Raw genomic sequence first — 18,600 nt, 5'->3', positions numbered from 1 at the left:
GCCTGGCACCTGGTCGGTAAGTCACGGCCGAGCCTCCGCCACCCGACTGCTCAGCTGCCCAGCCCCGCTTCCATCTCTGCCCCGTGCCTGAGTCTTTCCCCTCCGTCTGCCCCACGGCTGCTGTCTGACCCGGGAAGACCCCTCCATCTGACTGTTGGTGTGACCCTTCAGTGCCGCTTCTCTTTGTCTGTCTGACTCCCGGGACCCTCTGAAGTCTGTTTGGGTTGGGTCTTACTGCCCAGCGCCTCTTCTGTCAGTCTGTCTGGTCCGGCCTGACCTCTCCATGTGTCTGTGGGGGTGACCACCGGGACAACTCAGTCTGAGTGAGAGTCAGGCTGCCTAGAGTCTCCTCTGTCCGTTTTCCCAACGGGTTCCATCCATCCCCACCCTGATCTCGGGCAGCCTGTCGCTTGAGTGTTTTTCCCCGCGGTGAGTTACAAGTCAGTACCTGACTGACCGGGAAGGGGGTCTGCAGGCAGTGGGTCGCCTTCTGGCCTGGGGGTGTTGCCAGCCTCTGGGGCTGTTGGGGATGGGAGGAGGCAGGGCCCCCAGGAGAGAGGTGCCTGACCAATGCACACCAGTGATAAGGCCTGTGTGTCTGGGCATCCTTTCTCTGCCCGCCCAGGCCCTGGGCTTTGAGATTGGCCCCAGCCACTCTCGCTGCTGTCCCGCCCCCCAGCAGGAGCGCCGGCTGCATCCTGGCCTTGGGGGTGCACAGGTCTTTTCAGGAGTCAGGGCCAGGAATCCGGCCACTTGGGGAATTCTGGGCGGCAGCTTTCTAGAAGGCAGGAGGGACCAGGCTGGTGTCTTCTTGCCCTTGGGAACAATGAGCAGGGGAGGTAGTGGGTGACAGATCTCCGCGTGGCCTGAGGGTGGCTAGCATCACTGTGGCCGCAGCCTGGGGCCAGATTTCAGGTTTGTCAGGCGAGGACACTAAGGCTGTGCCTGGGCCACTCCAGACTGTAGGAGTCTCAGATCAGTGACTGCGTCATCTGAAAACGAACATTTGAGGTGTCCCTCTGCGGGCTGATGTTGGGTTTGCTTGTAGAGCTGACCCCAGGGTCTCAAAGGCAGTTTTGTTTATAATAGTAGGGTCAACTCACTGACATGCAAGCAAGGTGGGCCAGAGAGATGAGCAGGATAATGGGGGGTATGTGAGAATGGCTCCTTTGAGGGGCAAGGGAAACCCCATCTGAGGAGATGGAGCCAGCATGGAAGGGTAGCCCTGGCAGAGGGCAAAGGCCCTGAGGTGGGACCTGTTACCAGCTCAGAGCCCCCAGGCCTGACTCTGCCCCTTCATAGGTGGGAGGACTCGGATTCATTGAGGGTCCCACCTGACCCCAGGAAGAACCTGCAGAGGTAGGGAGGGGTTGGGGGGGTGGGGCTGGAGGCATTTTGTAAATAACTGAAGAGTTTATGTTTATGCAACCCTGGAAGATGGGTGCCCCGATCAGACACCAAGGCCTCCACCGGCACCCCTTCCCCTCTCTGGGTAGAGGGTCTGTTGGGGAGAGGAAGCCAGGGTGGCCCCTCGTGATGCCTGATAAGGTGACTTAAGCAAAGGTCGCCCAGGCACCAGTGCCCACTTCTCTATTTGCTCGAGTCTGTGGGTGGCGATGGACTCAGTCTTTCCCTTAGCAAGCCCTCCGCCTCTCCACCCGGCCCGGAGGATCCTCGGAGCCAGACATGGGCGGGCACTCCTGTGGGGCCCAGGCTGGGGCGGACGCGTGGACTGGCCTTCGTGAGAGAGGAGCAGAGCTCTGGAGGATGGGACATTGGCTTTGGGTTTTGAAGGGTGTGTAGCGGGTACATTTCACACAGTTGAAGGTGCCTGTGCAAGGGCGTGACGTAACGTGGCTTTGAAGCTGCTGGGCTGGTAAGTGGTTCAGAGTAGCAGGATAGGATCTCCAGCTTCCACATACCATGCTCACTTCCCACAGCTACCCCAGGAAACAGATATTTCCATTATCTCCATTTTTTGGAAACCGAAGCCCCAAGAGGCAAAGTCACATGCCCAAGGTCCCCCAGCCAGGCAGCCTGGCACTGACAATGGTTAACCTGGCCTGGGCAGCAGCGGGTTGGAGTCCGGCCTAGGCAGCGCAGTCCTCTGACCAAAGTCTGCAACGGGTGCCTGGCCCCGGAGCGCCTCCAGGCCCCCAGCCATCTGCCCCGGATGCCCCTCCCAGTTCCAGAGAAAGAATGGGGCTGGTTTTGGTTTCATTTCCTGGTTCCAGGACTGCAGGGGGAAGCCCAGGGTCTGGGGATGAGGTCACCTTTAGAGCTGGCTCCCTCCTGGCGCAGGGCTGGGAGAGGGAGCTGGGCTCAGAGTCCCGCAGGCTGGACGCTCAGCTCTGCGGCCCACTCAGTGGACCTGTTTCCTCAGCTGAAAAATGAGGATAATGACATCAATAACAGCCACCCCTTTGGGCTGTAATAGAGGCCGTTATTCTTATTCACTCATTCAAGTCTATGGCCGTGCCACCCTGAACGTGCCCGATCCCGTCTGATCTCAGAAGCTAAGCAGGGTCGGGCCTGGTTAGTACCTGGACGGGAGACCACCTAGGAAGACCAGGTGCTGTAGGCGTGAAAAAATAATAATAATAAATACAATAAAATAATTTACTCATTCAAAAGATGTTGATGTGCCGGGCTCCATGCTGGGTCCCTGGGACGCAGAAGAGACTTAGAGACACCTGGTTCCCAGCCGCAGAGTCCACAGTCTGGTGGAGGAGGCAGGCAGGAAGCAGACGCAAGGATTCCTGCATGGGCTGAGGGGTGTGAAGAAAAGAAAGCGGGGTCCACACAGAGTGTGTTGGGGCAGGGAGGGGACCGCTGGTGACCGAGCTGGTCAGGGAGGACTTCTCTGAGGAGGCGGCATTTGAATTGAGTGCTGAGGGATGAAACGGAGCCAGCCTTGCTAAGGTGTGAGGGGCAGGGCATCTCGGGCAGAGGGCACAGCATGCGCAAAGATCCTGAGGCGGGACTATGCCCTGCATGTGGGAGGAGGCCCGTGTGGCCGGAGCAGAGTGAGGGGAGAGCAGGTGGCGGCGGTGGTGGTGGGGACAGGGACAGGGGCGGGTCGTGTGGGGCCGGGGAAAGGACTCGGCCTTGTTTGGGGCTATTAGAATGTTTTCCAGGGAGAGGTCCTCTGAGGAGCTGATGGGGACACTGGGGCTCGGGGAGGGCAGAGTCCAGCTTCCCTGGTCGCGTGACCCCACGGGACCCCTGATAGGAGCTGCGGAGTGGGGTGGCAAGTTGTGGGTGTCAGTGGTGCGTCTGTGGTGGGCAGTTCTCCAGGGCCCCCCCACAGCGCCCTTTCGACCTGCTGCGTGACCTCTCGGGGACCCCGCTCTCTGCCTCAGTTTCCCCATTTGTCGCAGGGGCCATAAACCTGGGACGCCCTGTCGTGCTGATCCCACACACCCCACTGCGTGACTTCGGGAGGGTCTCTAGCCTTTTTTGTGGTCACACCTGGGGAGCCCTGGGCCACTCCGTGGTTGCACCTGGGGAGCCCTGGGCCGTTGTGGGGGGAGGCCTAGTGATGTGACGTCCCCGCTCTGCCTACCCACAGGCACCATCTGTGTCCTGCTCTCCTTCCCCTTCATCTTCAGCCCCTGCCTGGGCTGCGGGGCGACCACGCCCGAGTGGGCCGCACTCCTCTACTACGCGCCCTTCATCGTCATCTTCCAGTTCGGCTGGGCCGCTACGCAGATCGCCCACCTCAGCCTCATCCCTGAGCTTGTCACCAACGACCACGAGAAGGTGGAGCTCACCGCTCTCAGGTATCACCTGGGCGGGGCGGGCGCATGCTGAACAGGTGAGGCGGGGCCACCCGGGGCCACCCTCTCTGTGCGGGCCCTGCCAGGCTGGGTGGCCCTGGGCCTCGCAGCTGCAGCTCGTACACCTGTAACGGTGAACCTAACAAAGCAGCTTCGAACATATCACGTCACAGTCCCTGTGGTTAACAGTCTGTCCGCTTAGCTCGGTTTTCTTCACGGTCTCGAGGCTTTAATCACGGCGTCGGCTAGGGCTGGTGTCTCATCTAAGGCCTGGGGTCTCTGTGCCCTGCTCACGCAATTGGTGGCAGAATTCATTTTCTTGCGGCTGTAGAGCTCATGGTGGCTCGCTGACTCTTCTGAGACCCGCAGGAGAGTCAGATCTGAGGGTCAGCTTAAGTTCGTTTCTAGAATCGCCTGATTAGGTCAGGCCCACCCAGGCTCGCCTGCCTTAATTACATCTGCAAATCCTGTGCGACAGAATGCTGCGTAAACACGGGAGCGACGTCCCATCATGCCCATAAGTCCCATCCCCAGGACCAGGCTAGGACCAGAACCGTTATAGAACCCTGCCTGCCACAGGTGGATACAGTTGGTACCCGGCTTATCCATCTGCTTGCTTGAGGTGCTAGAGGAGGTTATTCTGAATTCGGTGACCCTCGGAGCATTTATGGAGTGCTTGCTGTATGCCAGGCACAGTTCTACGCCCTTCATGTGACTTACTTTCTTTGACCCTCATGAGAAGCCCAGGTTGTCATGTGCCCAAGGCTGGAGCGAGGTGCCTCTGGGACATATGCAGTAGGAGAAAGGTACAGGAGATGGCAGCTCCAGGCAGAAGGGGGACAGCACATGCGGGGGTGGCCGCTGAGGCTGGAGCTTAGGGGAGGGCCCAGGCTGGCTGGCAGTCCGTGCCATTAGTGAGTGTCCCTCTGGTCAGGGCAGCGCCTTCGTCGAGGGTCCCGCCCGTCTCTACCTCGGCATGTCTGGCCCCATCGTTTTCCTCCCCACCCGCCTCTGAGTTCCCCATTATGGCCGAGAGCTGCTGCAGGCGCTAACGACAGACAGGGTTGCTCAATGCCCGGGCCCCCAAGGGCTCCAGCTGACAGGGGACAGGCTGGGCCGGGCCAAGCTCTGCAAGTGCTTTATGGCCAACCTCGTGGCATCTTCACTGTCATCTCCGGGGGACGAACCGTTCTCTTTCAGAAAGGGAAACTGAGTCCTGCTGAGATCCAGAGGCTCCCTGCACCCTGCCCTGCCCCAGCGGGGGTACCACAGACGAGCCCCTGGAGGGACATTGCTCTGTGGCCGTAGGCAGGAGCCAGCCCAGATGGTTCTAGGCCACGGGGCCCTGCCCTGCCAAAGCTCGAGACCTGGGTACCGAGAATTCCGGAATCCTGGTTTCTAAGTACTCGGGGCTTTCAGACTTGGGCTGCAGCCCTGACTGGGCCTGTTCTGCTTCTGCACCCCAGCTCCCTGTCCTGGCGGTCCCAAGTCAGAGTAGTCAATCACCAGGTAACGTGCAGGCTGGGGAAACTGAGGCCAGCAGGACTTCCTTGGGGCCACCTAAGGTTTAGTGGTCGAAATCACCCATTGGCCACAAGCAGCTCTGACTGTGCGGCTGCCTTGGGGAGGAAGTGGCCGTGTGGTTTCCTGGGCTGCCATGCTGAGGCCTTGCCTGTCCCCGCCAGGTACGCCTTCACCGTGGTGGCCAACATAACCGTCTATGGCGCCGCCTGGCTCCTGCTCCACCTGCAGGCATCTTCGCACGTGGGGCCCATCCAGGATGTCAGCGACCAGCTGGGGGTCCAGGACGTGCCTGTGTTTCGGGTGAGCTGGGGCTGGGGGCAGGCCGCTGCTGGCCGCGCAGGCCCTGAACGTGGGGCCTGGGCCGTGAGAGCCACCTCTAACCCCGCTCCTGCCCGGTCCCCAGAACCTCGCCCTGTTGGTGGTGGGCATCGGTGCTGTCTTCTCAATACTGTTCCACCTGGGCACCAGGGAGGGGCGCCGGCGGCAGGTGGAGGCGCAGGACGAACACACCCCACTGCTGGCCCCCGCCGCGGCCCAGCCCTTGCTGCTCTGGAAACACTGGCTTCGGGAGCCGGCCTTTTACCAGGTACCGTGTGCGGGCAGAGCGTGCTGCAGCGGATGCCACCTCTCGCCAGGCGGGGCTGCAGGCGGGAATGGCCGGCGGAGGGGCAGACGTTGCTGACCCGTCACTGCTGTCTTCTCCCTGACCAGCAGTCGCCACCAGTGGGTCAGGTGCCAGCTGCAGCCAGGCCCCCGTGGCCCCTGCTGGCGGGAGTACAGGGCCTGTCTGACACCTGCACCGTCCCTTTGCCCACAGGTGGGCCTGCTGTACATGAGCACGAGGCTCATTGTGAACCTGTCCCAGACGTACATGGCCATGTACCTCACCTACTCCCTCAACCTGCCCAAGGTGAGCTGGGCAGGGCAGGGTGGGGCAGTACAGCCCGAGCCTGAGCAGCCCACCTGACGTGCCCGCGCCCACTCTGCCCAACAGAAGTTCATCGCCACCATCCCGCTGGTGATGTACCTCAGTGGTTTCTTCTCCTCCTTCCTTATGAAGCCGGTCAACAAGTGGATCGGGCGGCACGTGAGTACGCGGGCCGGTGGGGACGGCAGGAGTACCACAGACGAGGTCCCTTAGACGCTCAGAAGCCAGGTGATCCCAGGCCACGGCGTCCACACCTTGTAGAGGCCTCGTGTCTGGGACCTGAGTTCTAGAATCCTGGCTTCTGAGTGTCTCAGGCCTGCAGAGCTCTAGAACTTTCTTTGCCAACCAGTATGTCATCCACGGTGGCTTTTGAGTACCTGAGATGTGGCTAGCGTGAGCGAGGAACTGAATACCCCATTTTGTCTGATTTTACTTAATTTGCACTTAGACATCAAGGCACCTGTCTCTAGGATGTCGGCTCCCTGGTGTGGTCAGAGCTGGGGGCTCTTTAGGGATGGTGCAGCTTGACCCGCTCACTCTCTGGGGTTGGGGGTGGCAGTGGACGGAGGCCAGAGGGCAGGCACTGGGCTCGCAAGCCGCCCAGCGAGGCAGGCCTGATGCCCGTCTCCTCTGCAGATGACCTACTTCACGGGCCTCCTGCTGATCCTGGCCTTCGCGGCCTGGGTGGCGCTGGCAGATAGGCTGGGTGTGGCTGTGTATACAGTGGCTGTGCTGCTGGGCATGGGCTGTGCCACCATCCTCGTCACCTCCCTGGCCATGACGGCTGACCTCATTGGCCCCCACACGGTAGGGCTACTGGGCAGGGCTGGTGGGGGTGGGGACCGGGGCCCAGGCCACGGTGCTGACCTCTCCGCCTGTGTCCCCTCAGCACAGTGGAGCCTTCGTGTATGGCGCCATGAGCTTCTCGGATAAAGTGGCCAATGGGCTGGCAGTCATGGCCATCCAGGGTCTGCATCCCTGCTCGTGAGTGCGACTCATTCATTCATTCATTCATTCATTCGAGAGAGAGTACTGAGCATGTGCTGTGTGGCAGGTGCCGCTCCAGGTCTGGGTGTTTGGTGTGGACAAGAGATCCCACCTGGTGGATGTCGCAGGCCAGGGACATCTGGCCGTGACCTCGGGCACTTTACTTACTATTCAGCAAACCCCGGACTCCTGCTAGCGGGGGCTGAGGACACGGCCTACAGCTGTATTGGAATGTGAGTGGGCAGGGCTATGGGGAAGCCAGAATCCACATCACGCAGACCTGGGCTTCCGGACCGATGGTTCTAGACCACCACGTGCTTGCCTTGTGGAAGGCCAGGATCTGGGAACCAGAGCCAGCCTGGTCCTCTGTCCTCATGGAGCTGGGGGCAATGCCAGCCATGGTAGTCACACAAACATGGTCCAGACTAGTGGCCAGGGGCATGAAGGACACCACACACAAAGGCCCGGCTGGGGCAGCAGGTCAGGGAGGATTTCCTGGAGGCGGCAGCATTGGTCCTGAGACCTGGTGGGAATCAGTGAATTCTAGGCAAGTAGGAGGAACAGCCAGTGCAAAGGCCCTGGGGCAGGCCCATGCCTGGCATGCTGGACAAACAGAGAGGACGTCCGTGAGTGTGGGGAGGGGACAGGGCAGGCCAGGCAGGGCCTGGCGGAGGGCTATGGGCCGAGGAGTGGGAGGGCCTGACTTGGGTGCTCAAAGGTGCCCTTGGTGACTGAAGTGAGGGCTGGCGCTTGGGGACCAGGGTGAGAAGCGTCTGCACTGGCTGCAGTATTGGGCGTGGGAGAGAAGAGGTTCAGTGCTGTGAAGGCGCTGCCTGCAGCTCAAGTGGGGCGACCTGGCCGTGTGTGGGAGGTCCAGGCTGGAGGAAGCCAAGTGTCCCGCTCACCTGCGCTGTCCCCCCACCCCAGCTCGGAGCTCTGCTGCAAGGCCTGCGTGGGCTTCTACCACTGGGTAATGGTGGCCGTGACGGGCGGCGTGGGCGTGGCCGCCACCCTCTGTCTGTGCAGCCTCCTCATCTGGCCCATCCGCCTGCGTAGCTGTGAGTTGTAGGCTTCCCTCCAACCCCCAGACCCCGACCTGGCCATGCGGGGGAGGGCCGGGGCCAGGGCCAGGGCAGGCCCCATGCTCACCGACCCACCCATCTCTTGCAGGGGCCCCTGGAGCCCAGCCCTGACGTCCCCCCAAGGCCTCCTGCCCAGTGCAAAGGACTGCGACCACGCACATTCCACGCCCTGCTCTCAGGTCCCCACCCCTCCTTCCTGGCCCAGCTGTGGAGTCAGCGGGTGAGGGCAGGACCCCGGCTGGGGCGATAGCTGGCTAGGCTCTCTGGTATCCAGGGGCCCACGGGTTTAGGGGTGCCCCGGCCTAACGGACAACCGGGGGTACCATGTTGCGTGAGGCAGGGTGTGTAGGTCCTGGGGCCCGGCTGGGGTCTCCACTCAGGGACAGCGTTGTCGCTGAGCCCTTCTGGAGCGGGGGATGGGGAGCCCAGCCTCGGCTCCCTGCTCCCAGGATGCTGCTGATGGTGAATAAAGAGCCGCCCACACGAGGACTGGCCTTAGCTGTCTGCCTGGGCCCCGGGCGGGGAGGGCAGTGGCTGCCCTGCACCTGTGCCGCTGGGGACTTGCTGGAGACTCCCTTTTTTACCTGACCACCCAGCACCCTGGGCCCCAGATGTGGACAGAAGCCCAGGAAGAGGCGTGGCGTCGCCGCAGAGGGACAGTCTTTATCAGAGGGTGGGCGTGTGGACAGCGGGGGGCCGCTGGCCGATGGCCGGGCAGTAGGGTTCCAGGTCCCACTGCCGGTAGTTCTGGGTGGTGTAGCGTGGCCGCTGCTGTGCTGACAGGTCGGGCACGTAGTCGGATACCCTGCCCAGTGGCTCCACCCCGTACCGGTGCCTGTTGACCACTGTGGGGCAGGACCTGGGTCACCTCCTGGCCCCAGCTTCCTGGCCCCAGGCAGTTTCACCCCCAGTGCCCGCGACCCTGGCCTCACCATATTCCTTGCCCCGGATGGGTCTGTCTTTCCACAGCATGGTCCCCCACCGCGTGCTGGGGGCCCTGTGCTGGGTGGGCACGATGGGGTCGTACCAGGCGGTCTCCCGGAGGTGCTGGGTGTAGGCTGCGGGAGAGTGGGAGGGAGGTCGTCTCTGGCCCTTGCTCTCCCTTGGGGCTGGCCCGGATCAGGGCGGGCAGGCCTGGCACTCACCCGAGGGCATGCTGCGCTCCCGGTGGCCGTAGCATCCTTGCCAGTGGGCGTAAGCCTCACGGTAGGGGCTGTCCAGGGACCTGGGGAGCGTGTACCAGGCTTCGCGGAAGTCCGAGTTGGTTAGGCCTGTGTACCATGACTGGCCGGCCGCGTCTCGTCCCATGGGCGTGTACTTCCAGCGCACTGCCTGTCTGATGGCCGGCGTCCAGCGGGGCCCCGCCAGGGATAGGTAGTCATCACTGAGGGCCAAGGGAGGGGACAGGCTGAGCCTGGGGCTGTCCTCTGCTCGTCGCTAGGATGGGCCTTTTACCCCCTTTGCCACGTCGCGGCATCGAGGGAGCGAAGGCCTGGCCTGCCCTGTGGGGCCTTCTCCATCTCAGCTGCGAGTCCCAGAGTGGGAGGCCCTCTCCTCTGTCGCGTCCTCCCATGAACCTCTCAACGTTTCAGCTCTCCTCGACTCTCCCCCAGGGGACTCCAGGCAATGGGGTACAAAAGCTGTGGCCACTCCTGGGCTCCTAAAGTCCTTGTCCAGCCTCTCACGTGCAGGCCCCTTCCTCTGGGAAGCCCCCCCGGCCTGGAGGCACACCGGGAAGACATGGTCTCGGCTGAGCAAGAGGCTTGAGGAGACCATGGGGGGTCATGTCATCATCCACCCAGTCATCAGGGACCAGCTGGGGGTGAGAACGAGCTCACAGTTAAAGGACAAACTAGGTAGCTACACATTTGTGCCTGTTCCGGGGCCTCTGGTGCCAGAGCCTGTCCTAGGCTGCGAGCACCAGGGCTTCCCCAAGGAGGTGGTGGCCCACTCCAGGTGGAGAGAGTGACATGCACAGGCCCAGAGGCAGCAGAGGATGGTTTAAGGGACAGAGAGGCCGCAGTGCAGACAGGTTAGTGAAAACGGGCTGATGGCAAAAATCAAACCTCAGTAAGTTCCCATTAAAACTAAACATGAGGAAAAGCGGAAAACCCCGAAGTTGGCGAAGCTGCAGGGAAACCTGCTTAAGCAGAAAGCGTGGATGGCGCTTCCCCCCAGAGGGCATCTTGGCAGCACTCCTGCCCAGAGACAGACGAGCGTATGCTCTTTCCCACGAGCTCGGTCCTGGGACTCGCCTGGGGTGGAGCTGGCGCCCCAGGATGACCCCAGCAGGCCACTGACTGGACGCCTTCATCTCTGCCGCGGAGCCCAGCTCAGTCCTCGCTCGGCATCAAAACCAGAAACACGCCTCAGAAAAGGTGGGATGAGCCGGGTCGGTTCTGGACACCAGCCTCAGGGATCTGACGCAGACTGGGTTTGCCACCCAGAGGGACAGATCAAGATCGCCTGGGGTGTCCCGTGCTCTGAACATACAATGACTGTCCGCCCGCCCCAGCCGCCAGCCTGGACTGCCCCGATCATCCCTGCGGCCTTCCAGAAGTGGCCAGTGTGTGCGCCCTCCGGGACAGAAACGTGGGAGCCTGCTGCCCTTTCTAAAATTTTCTTGGAAATGGAGTGGCGTGAAGAGCACTCATGGATCAGCTTTTGTTTTCACTGCTGCTGAATATTCACTGTAACTGACTGGGAATCGCCTGTTAATGGGTGGTCTAGTAGGTTGGGTGTCCCCCCAAATTCACATCCACCGGGAACCTCAGAACGTGACCTGATGTGAACAGGGTCTTAGCGGGCAGATGCTGAGGCCACAGTGGGTTAGGATGGGCCCCAGTGTCCCTGTAGGGAGAGGGGACTCTGGACACACACGAGAGGTCACGGGGAGACTGAAGCAGAGATGGGGTGGTGCGTCGACAAGACCAGGGACACCAAGGACTGCCAGTGGGTCGTCGGAACCGGGGAGAACACGGAGCAGGTTCTCCCTCACGGCCTTGGGAGGAATTAGCCTTGATCCTGGATGAGCTTCTGGCCTCCAGAACTGGGAAAGAATAAACTTCTGGTGTTTGAGCTGCCTGGCCTGTGGTGCTGTGTCACAGCCGTCCCAGGACACTCCTGGACCCCTAGTTAGTTCCTCAGCGTGCTGTGTGGGTGTGCGTGCCATGCACAGCAGCAAGCACCGGTGACACCCCGCTCCTCCCTCACCCCCGCCGGTCTCCAAGCCTGCCTTGCTCTGACCGCCGGCGAGAGGCGATGCCAGCAGCAGCCAGGACCAGGCAGCGCCCCTTTCAGGAAGCATCAGTGACACTGGGAGAAGCCACACCAAACCCTGTCACACCCCAGACCCAGAGGCCGAGTCTGGGGGCAGGACAGGCACTCACTCACCTATAGAGAGATGCCGGGAAGTCCACCTCGAGGGTCCCCTGGGGGACGCAGGACCGGGCAGCCTCCCGCCTCAGGGTCTGCATGTCTGCCTCTGGGCTCCCGGCTGCTCTTGCCTAGGAGGGCTGTGGGGCCATTGTTGACAGCGACAAAGGCCACCTCTTGGTGTCCTGGCAACGGTGCTGGGGGCCCTGGCCCCTGTCCAGACCACACCCTCCTGCCCCAGCAGGAGCGGGTGAAGGAAGGAGCTGGGGCTGGGCCTGTGCGGTTCGGGACTCAGCGCTCCCACTGCTCCTCAGCCCCCTCCCCACATCACCGCATGGGTCCCCGAATCACACGGAGCTTCTGAATTTCACTCCCGCATCCTCGGCCTCGCCTTTCCAGGTGCTCAGGCCGGGACTGCCCTCCCGCCCCCAGTACCTGCCTCCTCACCCCGCACTCATCCAGTCTTCATCTATTTTCAAAACATATCAGAGCAAAACCCTCCACACAGATGTTCACAGCCACGTGATTCACAATAACCAAAGTGGAAACAACCCCAATGGCCGTTGACTGAATGAACACAGCGAGGCCCACCCACACGCTGGAACGTCACTTGGCCGTGAAACGGCACGATGTGCTGACGCCACGTGGACTTTTTTTCTCAGTGAGACGCCAGACACGGTGTGTGATTCCATTTATGTGACATGTCCAGAACAGGCACATACAGAGACAGGGAGGGGGTTCATGGTTGTCGGGGGCTGGGGAGGGCAGCTAACGGAGATGGGGTTTTTTTCCCGAGGTGGAGTGTTCTAGAATTAAACATAGGTGCACAACACTGTGAAGGCATCAAATGCCACTGAACTGTGCATTTCAAGGGCGTAAACTGTAAGTTATGTATATTTCACCACAAATTTAAAGTGACAGTCCAGGACTTGCCCCTGTCGCCACCTCCATGTGGTCCCGGCCAGTCATGCCATCACCCATCCAGTAGAGCCTCCTTGGGGGCCTCTCCGCATCCCTGCACCGCACCGTCAGTCACGTCTCCACACATCCCTTCCCAGCTCGGCACACACCGGGGCGCCCGCCTTGGCCCACAAGGCCCTGCACGACCTGCCCGTCCCCTTCCTCTCTCCCTCTCGCTCCCTCTGCTCCAGCCACCAGGGCCTCCCAGCTGTTCCAGCACGCGAGGCACAGTCCCGCTCCAGGGCCTGGGCATGGGCTGTGCCCTCTGCCTGGAAAGTCATCTGCCCAGGTGTCTCCTGCTCTTCTTCGGCCCCTGCCCAAATGTCAGGTTTGCAGCGAGCCCCACATTCAAAGCTTTCCTTTCCCAAAGCCACCGACCCCTGTGACATAGCACACACGTCTCTCTCACCACGACAAACTCCATGAACAAAGGGCTTGGGATCTGGTGTTTTGTTGCCCCCAGTGCCCAGGACGGGGACCTTGCCCTGGGGGGAAGGGCCTGCTGGGTGCTCCACCAGTCACGGGCAGCTGTGAGGTCTCCTGGCCTCTCCCTCACCCACTGTTTCCCTGTTCCCATGAAATCAACACTTGATCAGCAGACACCCCAGACAGACCTGCGCACCCCGCCCAGCCTCAGCCTTGCCCAAATGCGAATGCTGGGTGGGCGATGGCCCGCTGCTGCCCCTGGCCCCGTCAGGTGGAGGTGGCAGCGCACCTGCCCTGCCTGAGAACTCGCGCAGCCCCATCGGCCCTCCCCCTGCCCCCCCCCCCACTGCACACAGAGGCCTCCACCTCCCAGCTGTGCCCCAGACTGGCGCGATGCACATCCTCCTCACCCTGCCAGACCACGAATCCAGGGACACTGGGGTCCCTCAAAGACGGCTGCCCACCTCTGGTTTGTGACGTTCAGCTGGCTCGAGGCCTCGAGTGTGACTCCAGCTGTCAGCCACCCCAGCCGGGGACCAAAGACGCAGATGGCCGGCCAGCCCCAGCCGTGCACGGCGCACAACTGCTTTAACGACAGCACCGCGTGACGCGAGAACGAGGCTCGCTCTGCACCGGGCGCCCTCCCTGCCAGACGCGCAGGTGAGGGGCGTGCATCTCGCGCCCGTTGTCCCAACCCCTAAGCTCGGGTCCCATCTGGGCAGAGCCAGCTCCCGGGCTCTTTGGCAGCGGTACAGGATAAAGGTACGGTAGAGACGGACCATTTCTTATTAAAAAAAAAACAACAACAATCTCAAGCGATCTAAGGACAGACGTCTATGTACACTGTCCTTGGCTGTCCCCTGCGGCAGGCAGATGCTGGGATGGGCCGTGGGGCAGGACCTACATCCTAGCAGGTTCCGGCTGACTGCCCCTCCTACGTGAGGGCTTCAGAAACTGTGTCGCGTCTCCCCTAGGCGCGGTGGGCAGGCCGTGCCCTTCCCCAGCTGGCCTGAAACATTTCTAGGACCCCTCTACAAAAACACAAAACAAACTCAAAGAAAAGTCACAAATACATATATACACATGCATACATGTGGCCGACTGCGGGGAGGACACTGGAGTGGGGCCTCCGAGCAGAGCCGGGGTGACCCCCGCCCTGGCCAGGCCTGCTCTGCCCAATCTGCACCCGGGACCACCTGCCCTCCTCCGATTTCTCCAAGTCCTGAGATGAGGCCGGAGGGGGTGATGCCCAGATGCAGCTCAGGGCCAGGGCAGAGGACAGGGTGGGGCCGGGTCGGAGTCAGCCCGAGAAGCCGCCAGGGCGACCACTGGGCGCTCTCCCCTCGCTCTCCCTCCTGGCTTCCCGTGGCCATCGGTGCAGATGGACAGGACAAAAAAATGGCCCGGTGCGGAAGGGGCTGAGGAGGGTGAGGCGCTGTTCTTAGGCCTACGCGCCCGGCAAGCTGCAAAACCGTAGTCCTGCCCGGGGCCGGGGCTTGGCTGTGACACTGTCGGTGACAAGGATGGTGTGGGCTCAGGGCAAGTACGTGACAGCGAGCAGACCCAACTTCAGTCTTCCTTGCACAGTCCATCTCGAGATGACCTCTGGCGTACAGCCTGCCTGGGCCTGCTCCTGACACCTAGCCACCAGTAACGTCACCAGATGGCCGCCGGTTCAGGGACAGCAGAGGCAGCTGAAAAGAGACCTGTCAGGCAGGAGTGTCCCTTCGATCCGTGGGCTGACCTGAACCGTCCTCCTGCTGGGACCTCCCCCGGCCGACTGGCCTGGCGTCCGGCTGTTTGTCCTGTGACGGGCGGTGGCAGCAGCGGTGAGCGTGCTTCCGGAAGAGCATGCAGCCCCACGGGGCGGTGACAAGCACAAAGGGAAGCGGGCAGGGGTCCAGGGAGGCGTCCATCCCGCTCGGAGCGCTGACCGTCCGAGCCGTGGCGCGGTGCGGAGGGAGCTGGAGCCCCGAGCCGCTGGCCCGACCACGTCCCCGCCCCAAACACCGGACAGGGTTCGCAATCAGGTTTTAATGAGAATCCTCAGGGCCCCTCCAGGCCCGGCTCCCCGCCCACCCCGGCTTCTCCTCTGGGGACGTGTGCGGGGAGGGAGGGTCCGTGCGCTGAGGACGGTGGCCTCTGCCCGGGCGGCATGGCCTGAGGTTTACCGGATCCTGGTGAAGAGGTTGAGGACGGACACGGACTCCTGTGGGGCACACAGGAGGGGCCGCTGAGCCGCGGTGCAGGGAACCAAGGCTTCGGGCTGGAGGGGCCCGAGCGGGCACCGTGTGTCCCCAGCGCCCCGACACATGCGGGGGCGCAGTGCCCAGGGCGCCCTGGCTGGGATGCCAGTGATGCAGCAGCAGAGGGGGCATGTGGGGATCCCCGGGGAAAGTTACAGCAGAGTTTGGTGAGGAGGCTGCTGGGGTGGTACTGGGCAACACCCCCGAGACGAGCTGAGCGAACACGCATGGGGTACACCTGGTGCTGACACCCGCCCCCTTACCTTTGTTGAACGGGTTTTGCTAAAGACATTCCAGAACCTCAGGGTTTCGTCTCCAGCACCGGTGACGATAGCCTCTCCATCAGGGGACATGGCCTGCGGGAGAGAGGTCCCCATCGTCCTTGGGCCCTGCAGCTGGCCATGTGCGCTGAGCTGATGATGGGGGGCGGGGAGAGGGTCCCCACCAAAGCTGAATGCTGAGGACGCCCCGCCCCCGCCCCAGGGGATTCCTCTAGTCTCCGCCCTCCGGCAGAGTACACATCTATTTACACACAAAACAGTTTCTGGAAAGAGACAGAAATGCTGGAAGAGGGAGTGTGTTTCGGGTGGGGCCCCAGAAAGGTGCAAGGGGGTCTCTGGTGAGCCAGCCTCAGATTCTGGGAGGTAGGTCGGGGATAAGTTGCGGCTGCTTCATGTGTGTTTTGGTAAAGACACATGCGTGGACATCCTCACAGGCCTGGGGACTTCGGGAAAGCAGACTCCCAGTGACGACACAACCAGAGTCTGAAAGCAGAACCTGTCTGCCCGGCAGACCGGGAGCTGGCCAGGATGACCCCCCAGGCTCAGACGACGGGGGCCGTGGCCAGATCTGCACCCCACCTTCCCAGGAGCGCAGACTCACCAGGTACAGGACCCGGTACGAGTGCCCGGTCAGCTTGGCCACCTGGGTCAGTGACGGGTACTTCCAGACCAGGATCTGGTTCTGCGAGTAGCCGTGTGTGCTCACCTGGGGGTGCACAGGGGCTGTCGGAATTGGGGGCCTCCTCGCACAGCCCCCGATTCAGATGCAAGCTGTTGACTCCCCCAGACACCCCGCCAAGAAGCAAGGAGAGCCAGGCCTGCTCCGCATCCCAGAACTACCCGCTCCTGCCCCCGCGCTCTGGTTGATGACTCGTGGGTGACAGGGAACCCACACTGCACCCAGAGCTCTGCCAGCCTCTCCTGGTGGTCAGCGGGTACTCCCAGACCGAGATCTGGTTCTGTGACCTGGGTGGCAGGGGCCTCGCTTCACCCCAGGACACTGGAGGAGATTTTCCGGGGGCCCAGGGCTCCTGCTCCCATGCACCCCAGGGCCCTGCCCTGCACTCACCAGCTCGTTGGCATGCTTGGACCAGGCCAGGTTGCACACCTGGGAGCCCGTGTCAATGCACTGCAGCGGCTGCCCTGTGAGCGTGTTCCAGAAGCGGATGCAGCGGTCGGCTGTGCCGCCGCCAGACGCCAGCAGCCCGTGCTGGTGCGGGGACCAGGCGATGGCCTTCACAGCCGCCAGGTGCTCCGTGTACTGCTGCACGGGGCTCAGGCTCGAGTGGTTCCAGACCAGCAGCTGGAGGTGCGGGGGACAGTGGCTGTGAGGCTCTGGACAGCTATGGTCCCCGCGGGGAATGATGAATGGCCTCACCCCAGCCTGCCATTGTCCTCCCTTGGGGCGTACCCTCGTTCCCCCGCTCTCTGGACGGGGCTGGCTGGGTAGGTAGGGCAATCCGAAGCCTACCTTGTTGTCATTGCCCCCGGAGGCGAGGAGCTGGTGGTCCGTGGACCACTTGAGCCCACACACTTCCTGCCGGTGGCCCTGCAGCCGCCGCTCAGACTGCAGGGGTGGGGTGCGGCTGTCCCTCTGCAGGATCATGCGGTCCCGGCTCCCGGATGACAGCTGCTCCGCGTTCCAGGCCAGTGCCCCTGGAGGCCGGGCAGAGGGCGGGGTGAGGCTGACGCCTGGCCCCTGGGGGCCAGGGGGTGCTGGGGACCACGCTCGCCCGCTGGGACCCTGGGCTCCCACCAACGCGCGCCGTGTGGCCTTCCAGCATAGACAGCTTCTTCCCCGCAGCCGCGTCCCAGATCTGCACGAAGCCCTTGTGTGTGCCGACGGCCACCAAGTTCCCCTAGGAGTGGGGACAAAGGTGAGAGCAGGCGTCAGACCCCGGGGTGCAGACCAGGCTTCCCTGGACTCTCCCTCTTATTCCTCACTGCAAGGCCTTAGGAACCCCACACCCCACTTTGAGAATTTTTATGAGTTCATTTGAGCCAAAACAGCTGACACTTGCCAGAGAACCAAGATATGAAATGCCCTTGGGGACATTTCTTTAAAAAACCTTTAACGCATGTCTCTTTGAATCAAGGTGACAACCCCCCTCGGAACTTTCCGAGGAGATGGTCACATGATGCATGGGTTTGTCAAAACCCAGCCAACGCACACTTAGACCCACGTCCTTCGACGTATGGCGCTGGCTGCTTGAGCCCGGGCTACCCACAGGCTGGGGTGTGGGGTGGGGCTCTGGAGGGGCTGCAGGTAGCCCTGTCACTAGTCACCTCTACCAGGTTGGGCAAAGGCTGAGAACAGACCCCGTCCCAGGACTTGGACAAGGCCACCAGGTGGGGTTCTGCTCCTCTGCTTCTCCCGGGCCCTCACACACCGCGGAGGCCCCTGCAGTGAGGCCCACTGAGACGCCCCCTGCCGGCCCCGCCCAACCAGGGAATGGGCCCGTCTACTGACCCGCTCAGACCAGCCCACGGAGGTCACTGAGTCCCCTTCCACCGAGAGGTCGCAGAGTCGGGTCACCTGGGGGAAGGAGGGAATGAGCGGTGTTGAGGTGACTTGCTGCTCGCTGGTCCTTCAAAGCCCGACCGTCAATTCGTCCATTCATCTGTTCATTCATTCATTCAGTCACACCTCAGGCCTACGGGGACTGGCGTCAGTGCTGGGACCCGGGATAAGGAAGCTGGGGTGCCCAGGAGGCTGCAGGCTGCAAGGGGACACATGCCAACACAGGGATGAGTGCCTGCGAGCCTGGGGAGGGGTGCTCCGATAACGAGGGCACCGCGCAGAGGGGGTGCTGACAGTGGGCACCAGTCCTCTCTGCGGCCTTCGCTCACCTTCTGAGCCCGCTTGCGTTTGGTTTTCGCTCTGAAAACCTCCTACCCTGAGGGACGGCGCCTGAGCCCACGGTGGGCCTAGCAGATGCTCAGTTACTGCTGGCAGGGGCGGGGGCGGGGGGGGGGGCAGCCCCCGGGCTCTGCCGGGCCCTCATTACCATA

General features: G+C 62.3%; 3 protein-coding genes and 1 pseudogene across 3 annotated transcripts in view; 2 read left to right on the top strand and 2 right to left on the bottom strand.

The window, feature by feature from the left end:
- Positions 1-3: 3 nt before the first annotated feature.
- On the top strand, positions 4-11,382 carry MFSD12 (major facilitator superfamily domain containing 12; the record flags this gene model as incomplete). Its single annotated transcript, XM_006904206.3, has 10 exons — positions 4-16; positions 3,572-3,782; positions 5,465-5,603; positions 5,707-5,889; positions 6,121-6,213; positions 6,298-6,390; positions 6,868-7,038; positions 7,121-7,215; positions 8,146-8,276; positions 8,389-11,382. Coding segments are annotated over 10 exons (1,152 nt in total), but the record flags the coding sequence as incomplete, so codon positions are not given.
- On the top strand, positions 2,466-2,584 carry LOC112476112 (annotated as a pseudogene).
- CUNH19orf71 (chromosome unknown C19orf71 homolog) lies at positions 8,967-12,319 on the bottom strand. Its single transcript, XM_025043014.1, has 4 exons — positions 11,694-12,319; positions 9,446-9,684; positions 9,233-9,358; positions 8,967-9,145 (listed from the first exon to the last, which is right to left on the bottom strand). Exons 1-4 carry the CDS (start codon positions 11,774-11,776, stop codon positions 8,967-8,969), a joined length of 627 nt encoding a protein of 208 aa, XP_024898782.1. The 5' UTR covers positions 11,777-12,319.
- Positions 12,320-12,351: 32 nt separating this feature from the next.
- The window catches only part of FZR1 (fizzy and cell division cycle 20 related 1), a 9,540-nt gene continuing 3,291 nt past the window's right edge, over positions 12,352-18,600 (bottom strand). Inside the window, exons 7-13 of the mRNA XM_006904094.3 lie at positions 18,059-18,124; positions 17,345-17,447; positions 17,060-17,244; positions 16,658-16,891; positions 16,190-16,294; positions 15,571-15,663; positions 12,352-15,270 (exon numbers count right to left, since the gene is read on the bottom strand). Coding sequence (XP_006904156.1) covers positions 15,229-15,270; positions 15,571-15,663; positions 16,190-16,294; positions 16,658-16,891; positions 17,060-17,244; positions 17,345-17,447; positions 18,059-18,124 — 828 coding nt within the window. The 3' untranslated portion in view covers positions 12,352-15,228. The remainder of the gene's footprint in view (positions 15,271-15,570; positions 15,664-16,189; positions 16,295-16,657; positions 16,892-17,059; positions 17,245-17,344; positions 17,448-18,058; positions 18,125-18,600) is intronic.

Source organism: Pteropus alecto, unplaced genomic scaffold (genome assembly GCF_000325575.1).
Source record: "Pteropus alecto unplaced genomic scaffold, ASM32557v1 scaffold30, whole genome shotgun sequence".
Taxonomy (NCBI): domain Eukaryota; kingdom Metazoa; phylum Chordata; class Mammalia; order Chiroptera; family Pteropodidae; genus Pteropus; species Pteropus alecto.
Note: the sequence above shows the minus strand (reverse complement) of the source record. Positions and strands in the feature narration are given on the sequence as shown.

Coding starts and splice junctions, on each gene's coding strand:
- CUNH19orf71 (XM_025043014.1), bottom strand. CDS start 11,776: ATGCAGACCCTGAGGCGGGAGGCTGCCCGGTCCTGCGTCCCCCAGGGG. Junction 9,685..11,693: donor TTCCCGGCATCTCTCTATAG/GTGAGTGAGTGC, acceptor CTTGGCCCTCAG/TGATGACTACCTATCCCTGG. Junction 9,146..9,232: donor CATCCGGGGCAAGGAATATG/GTGAGGCCAGGG, acceptor CCTGCCCCACAG/TGGTCAACAGGCACCGGTAC.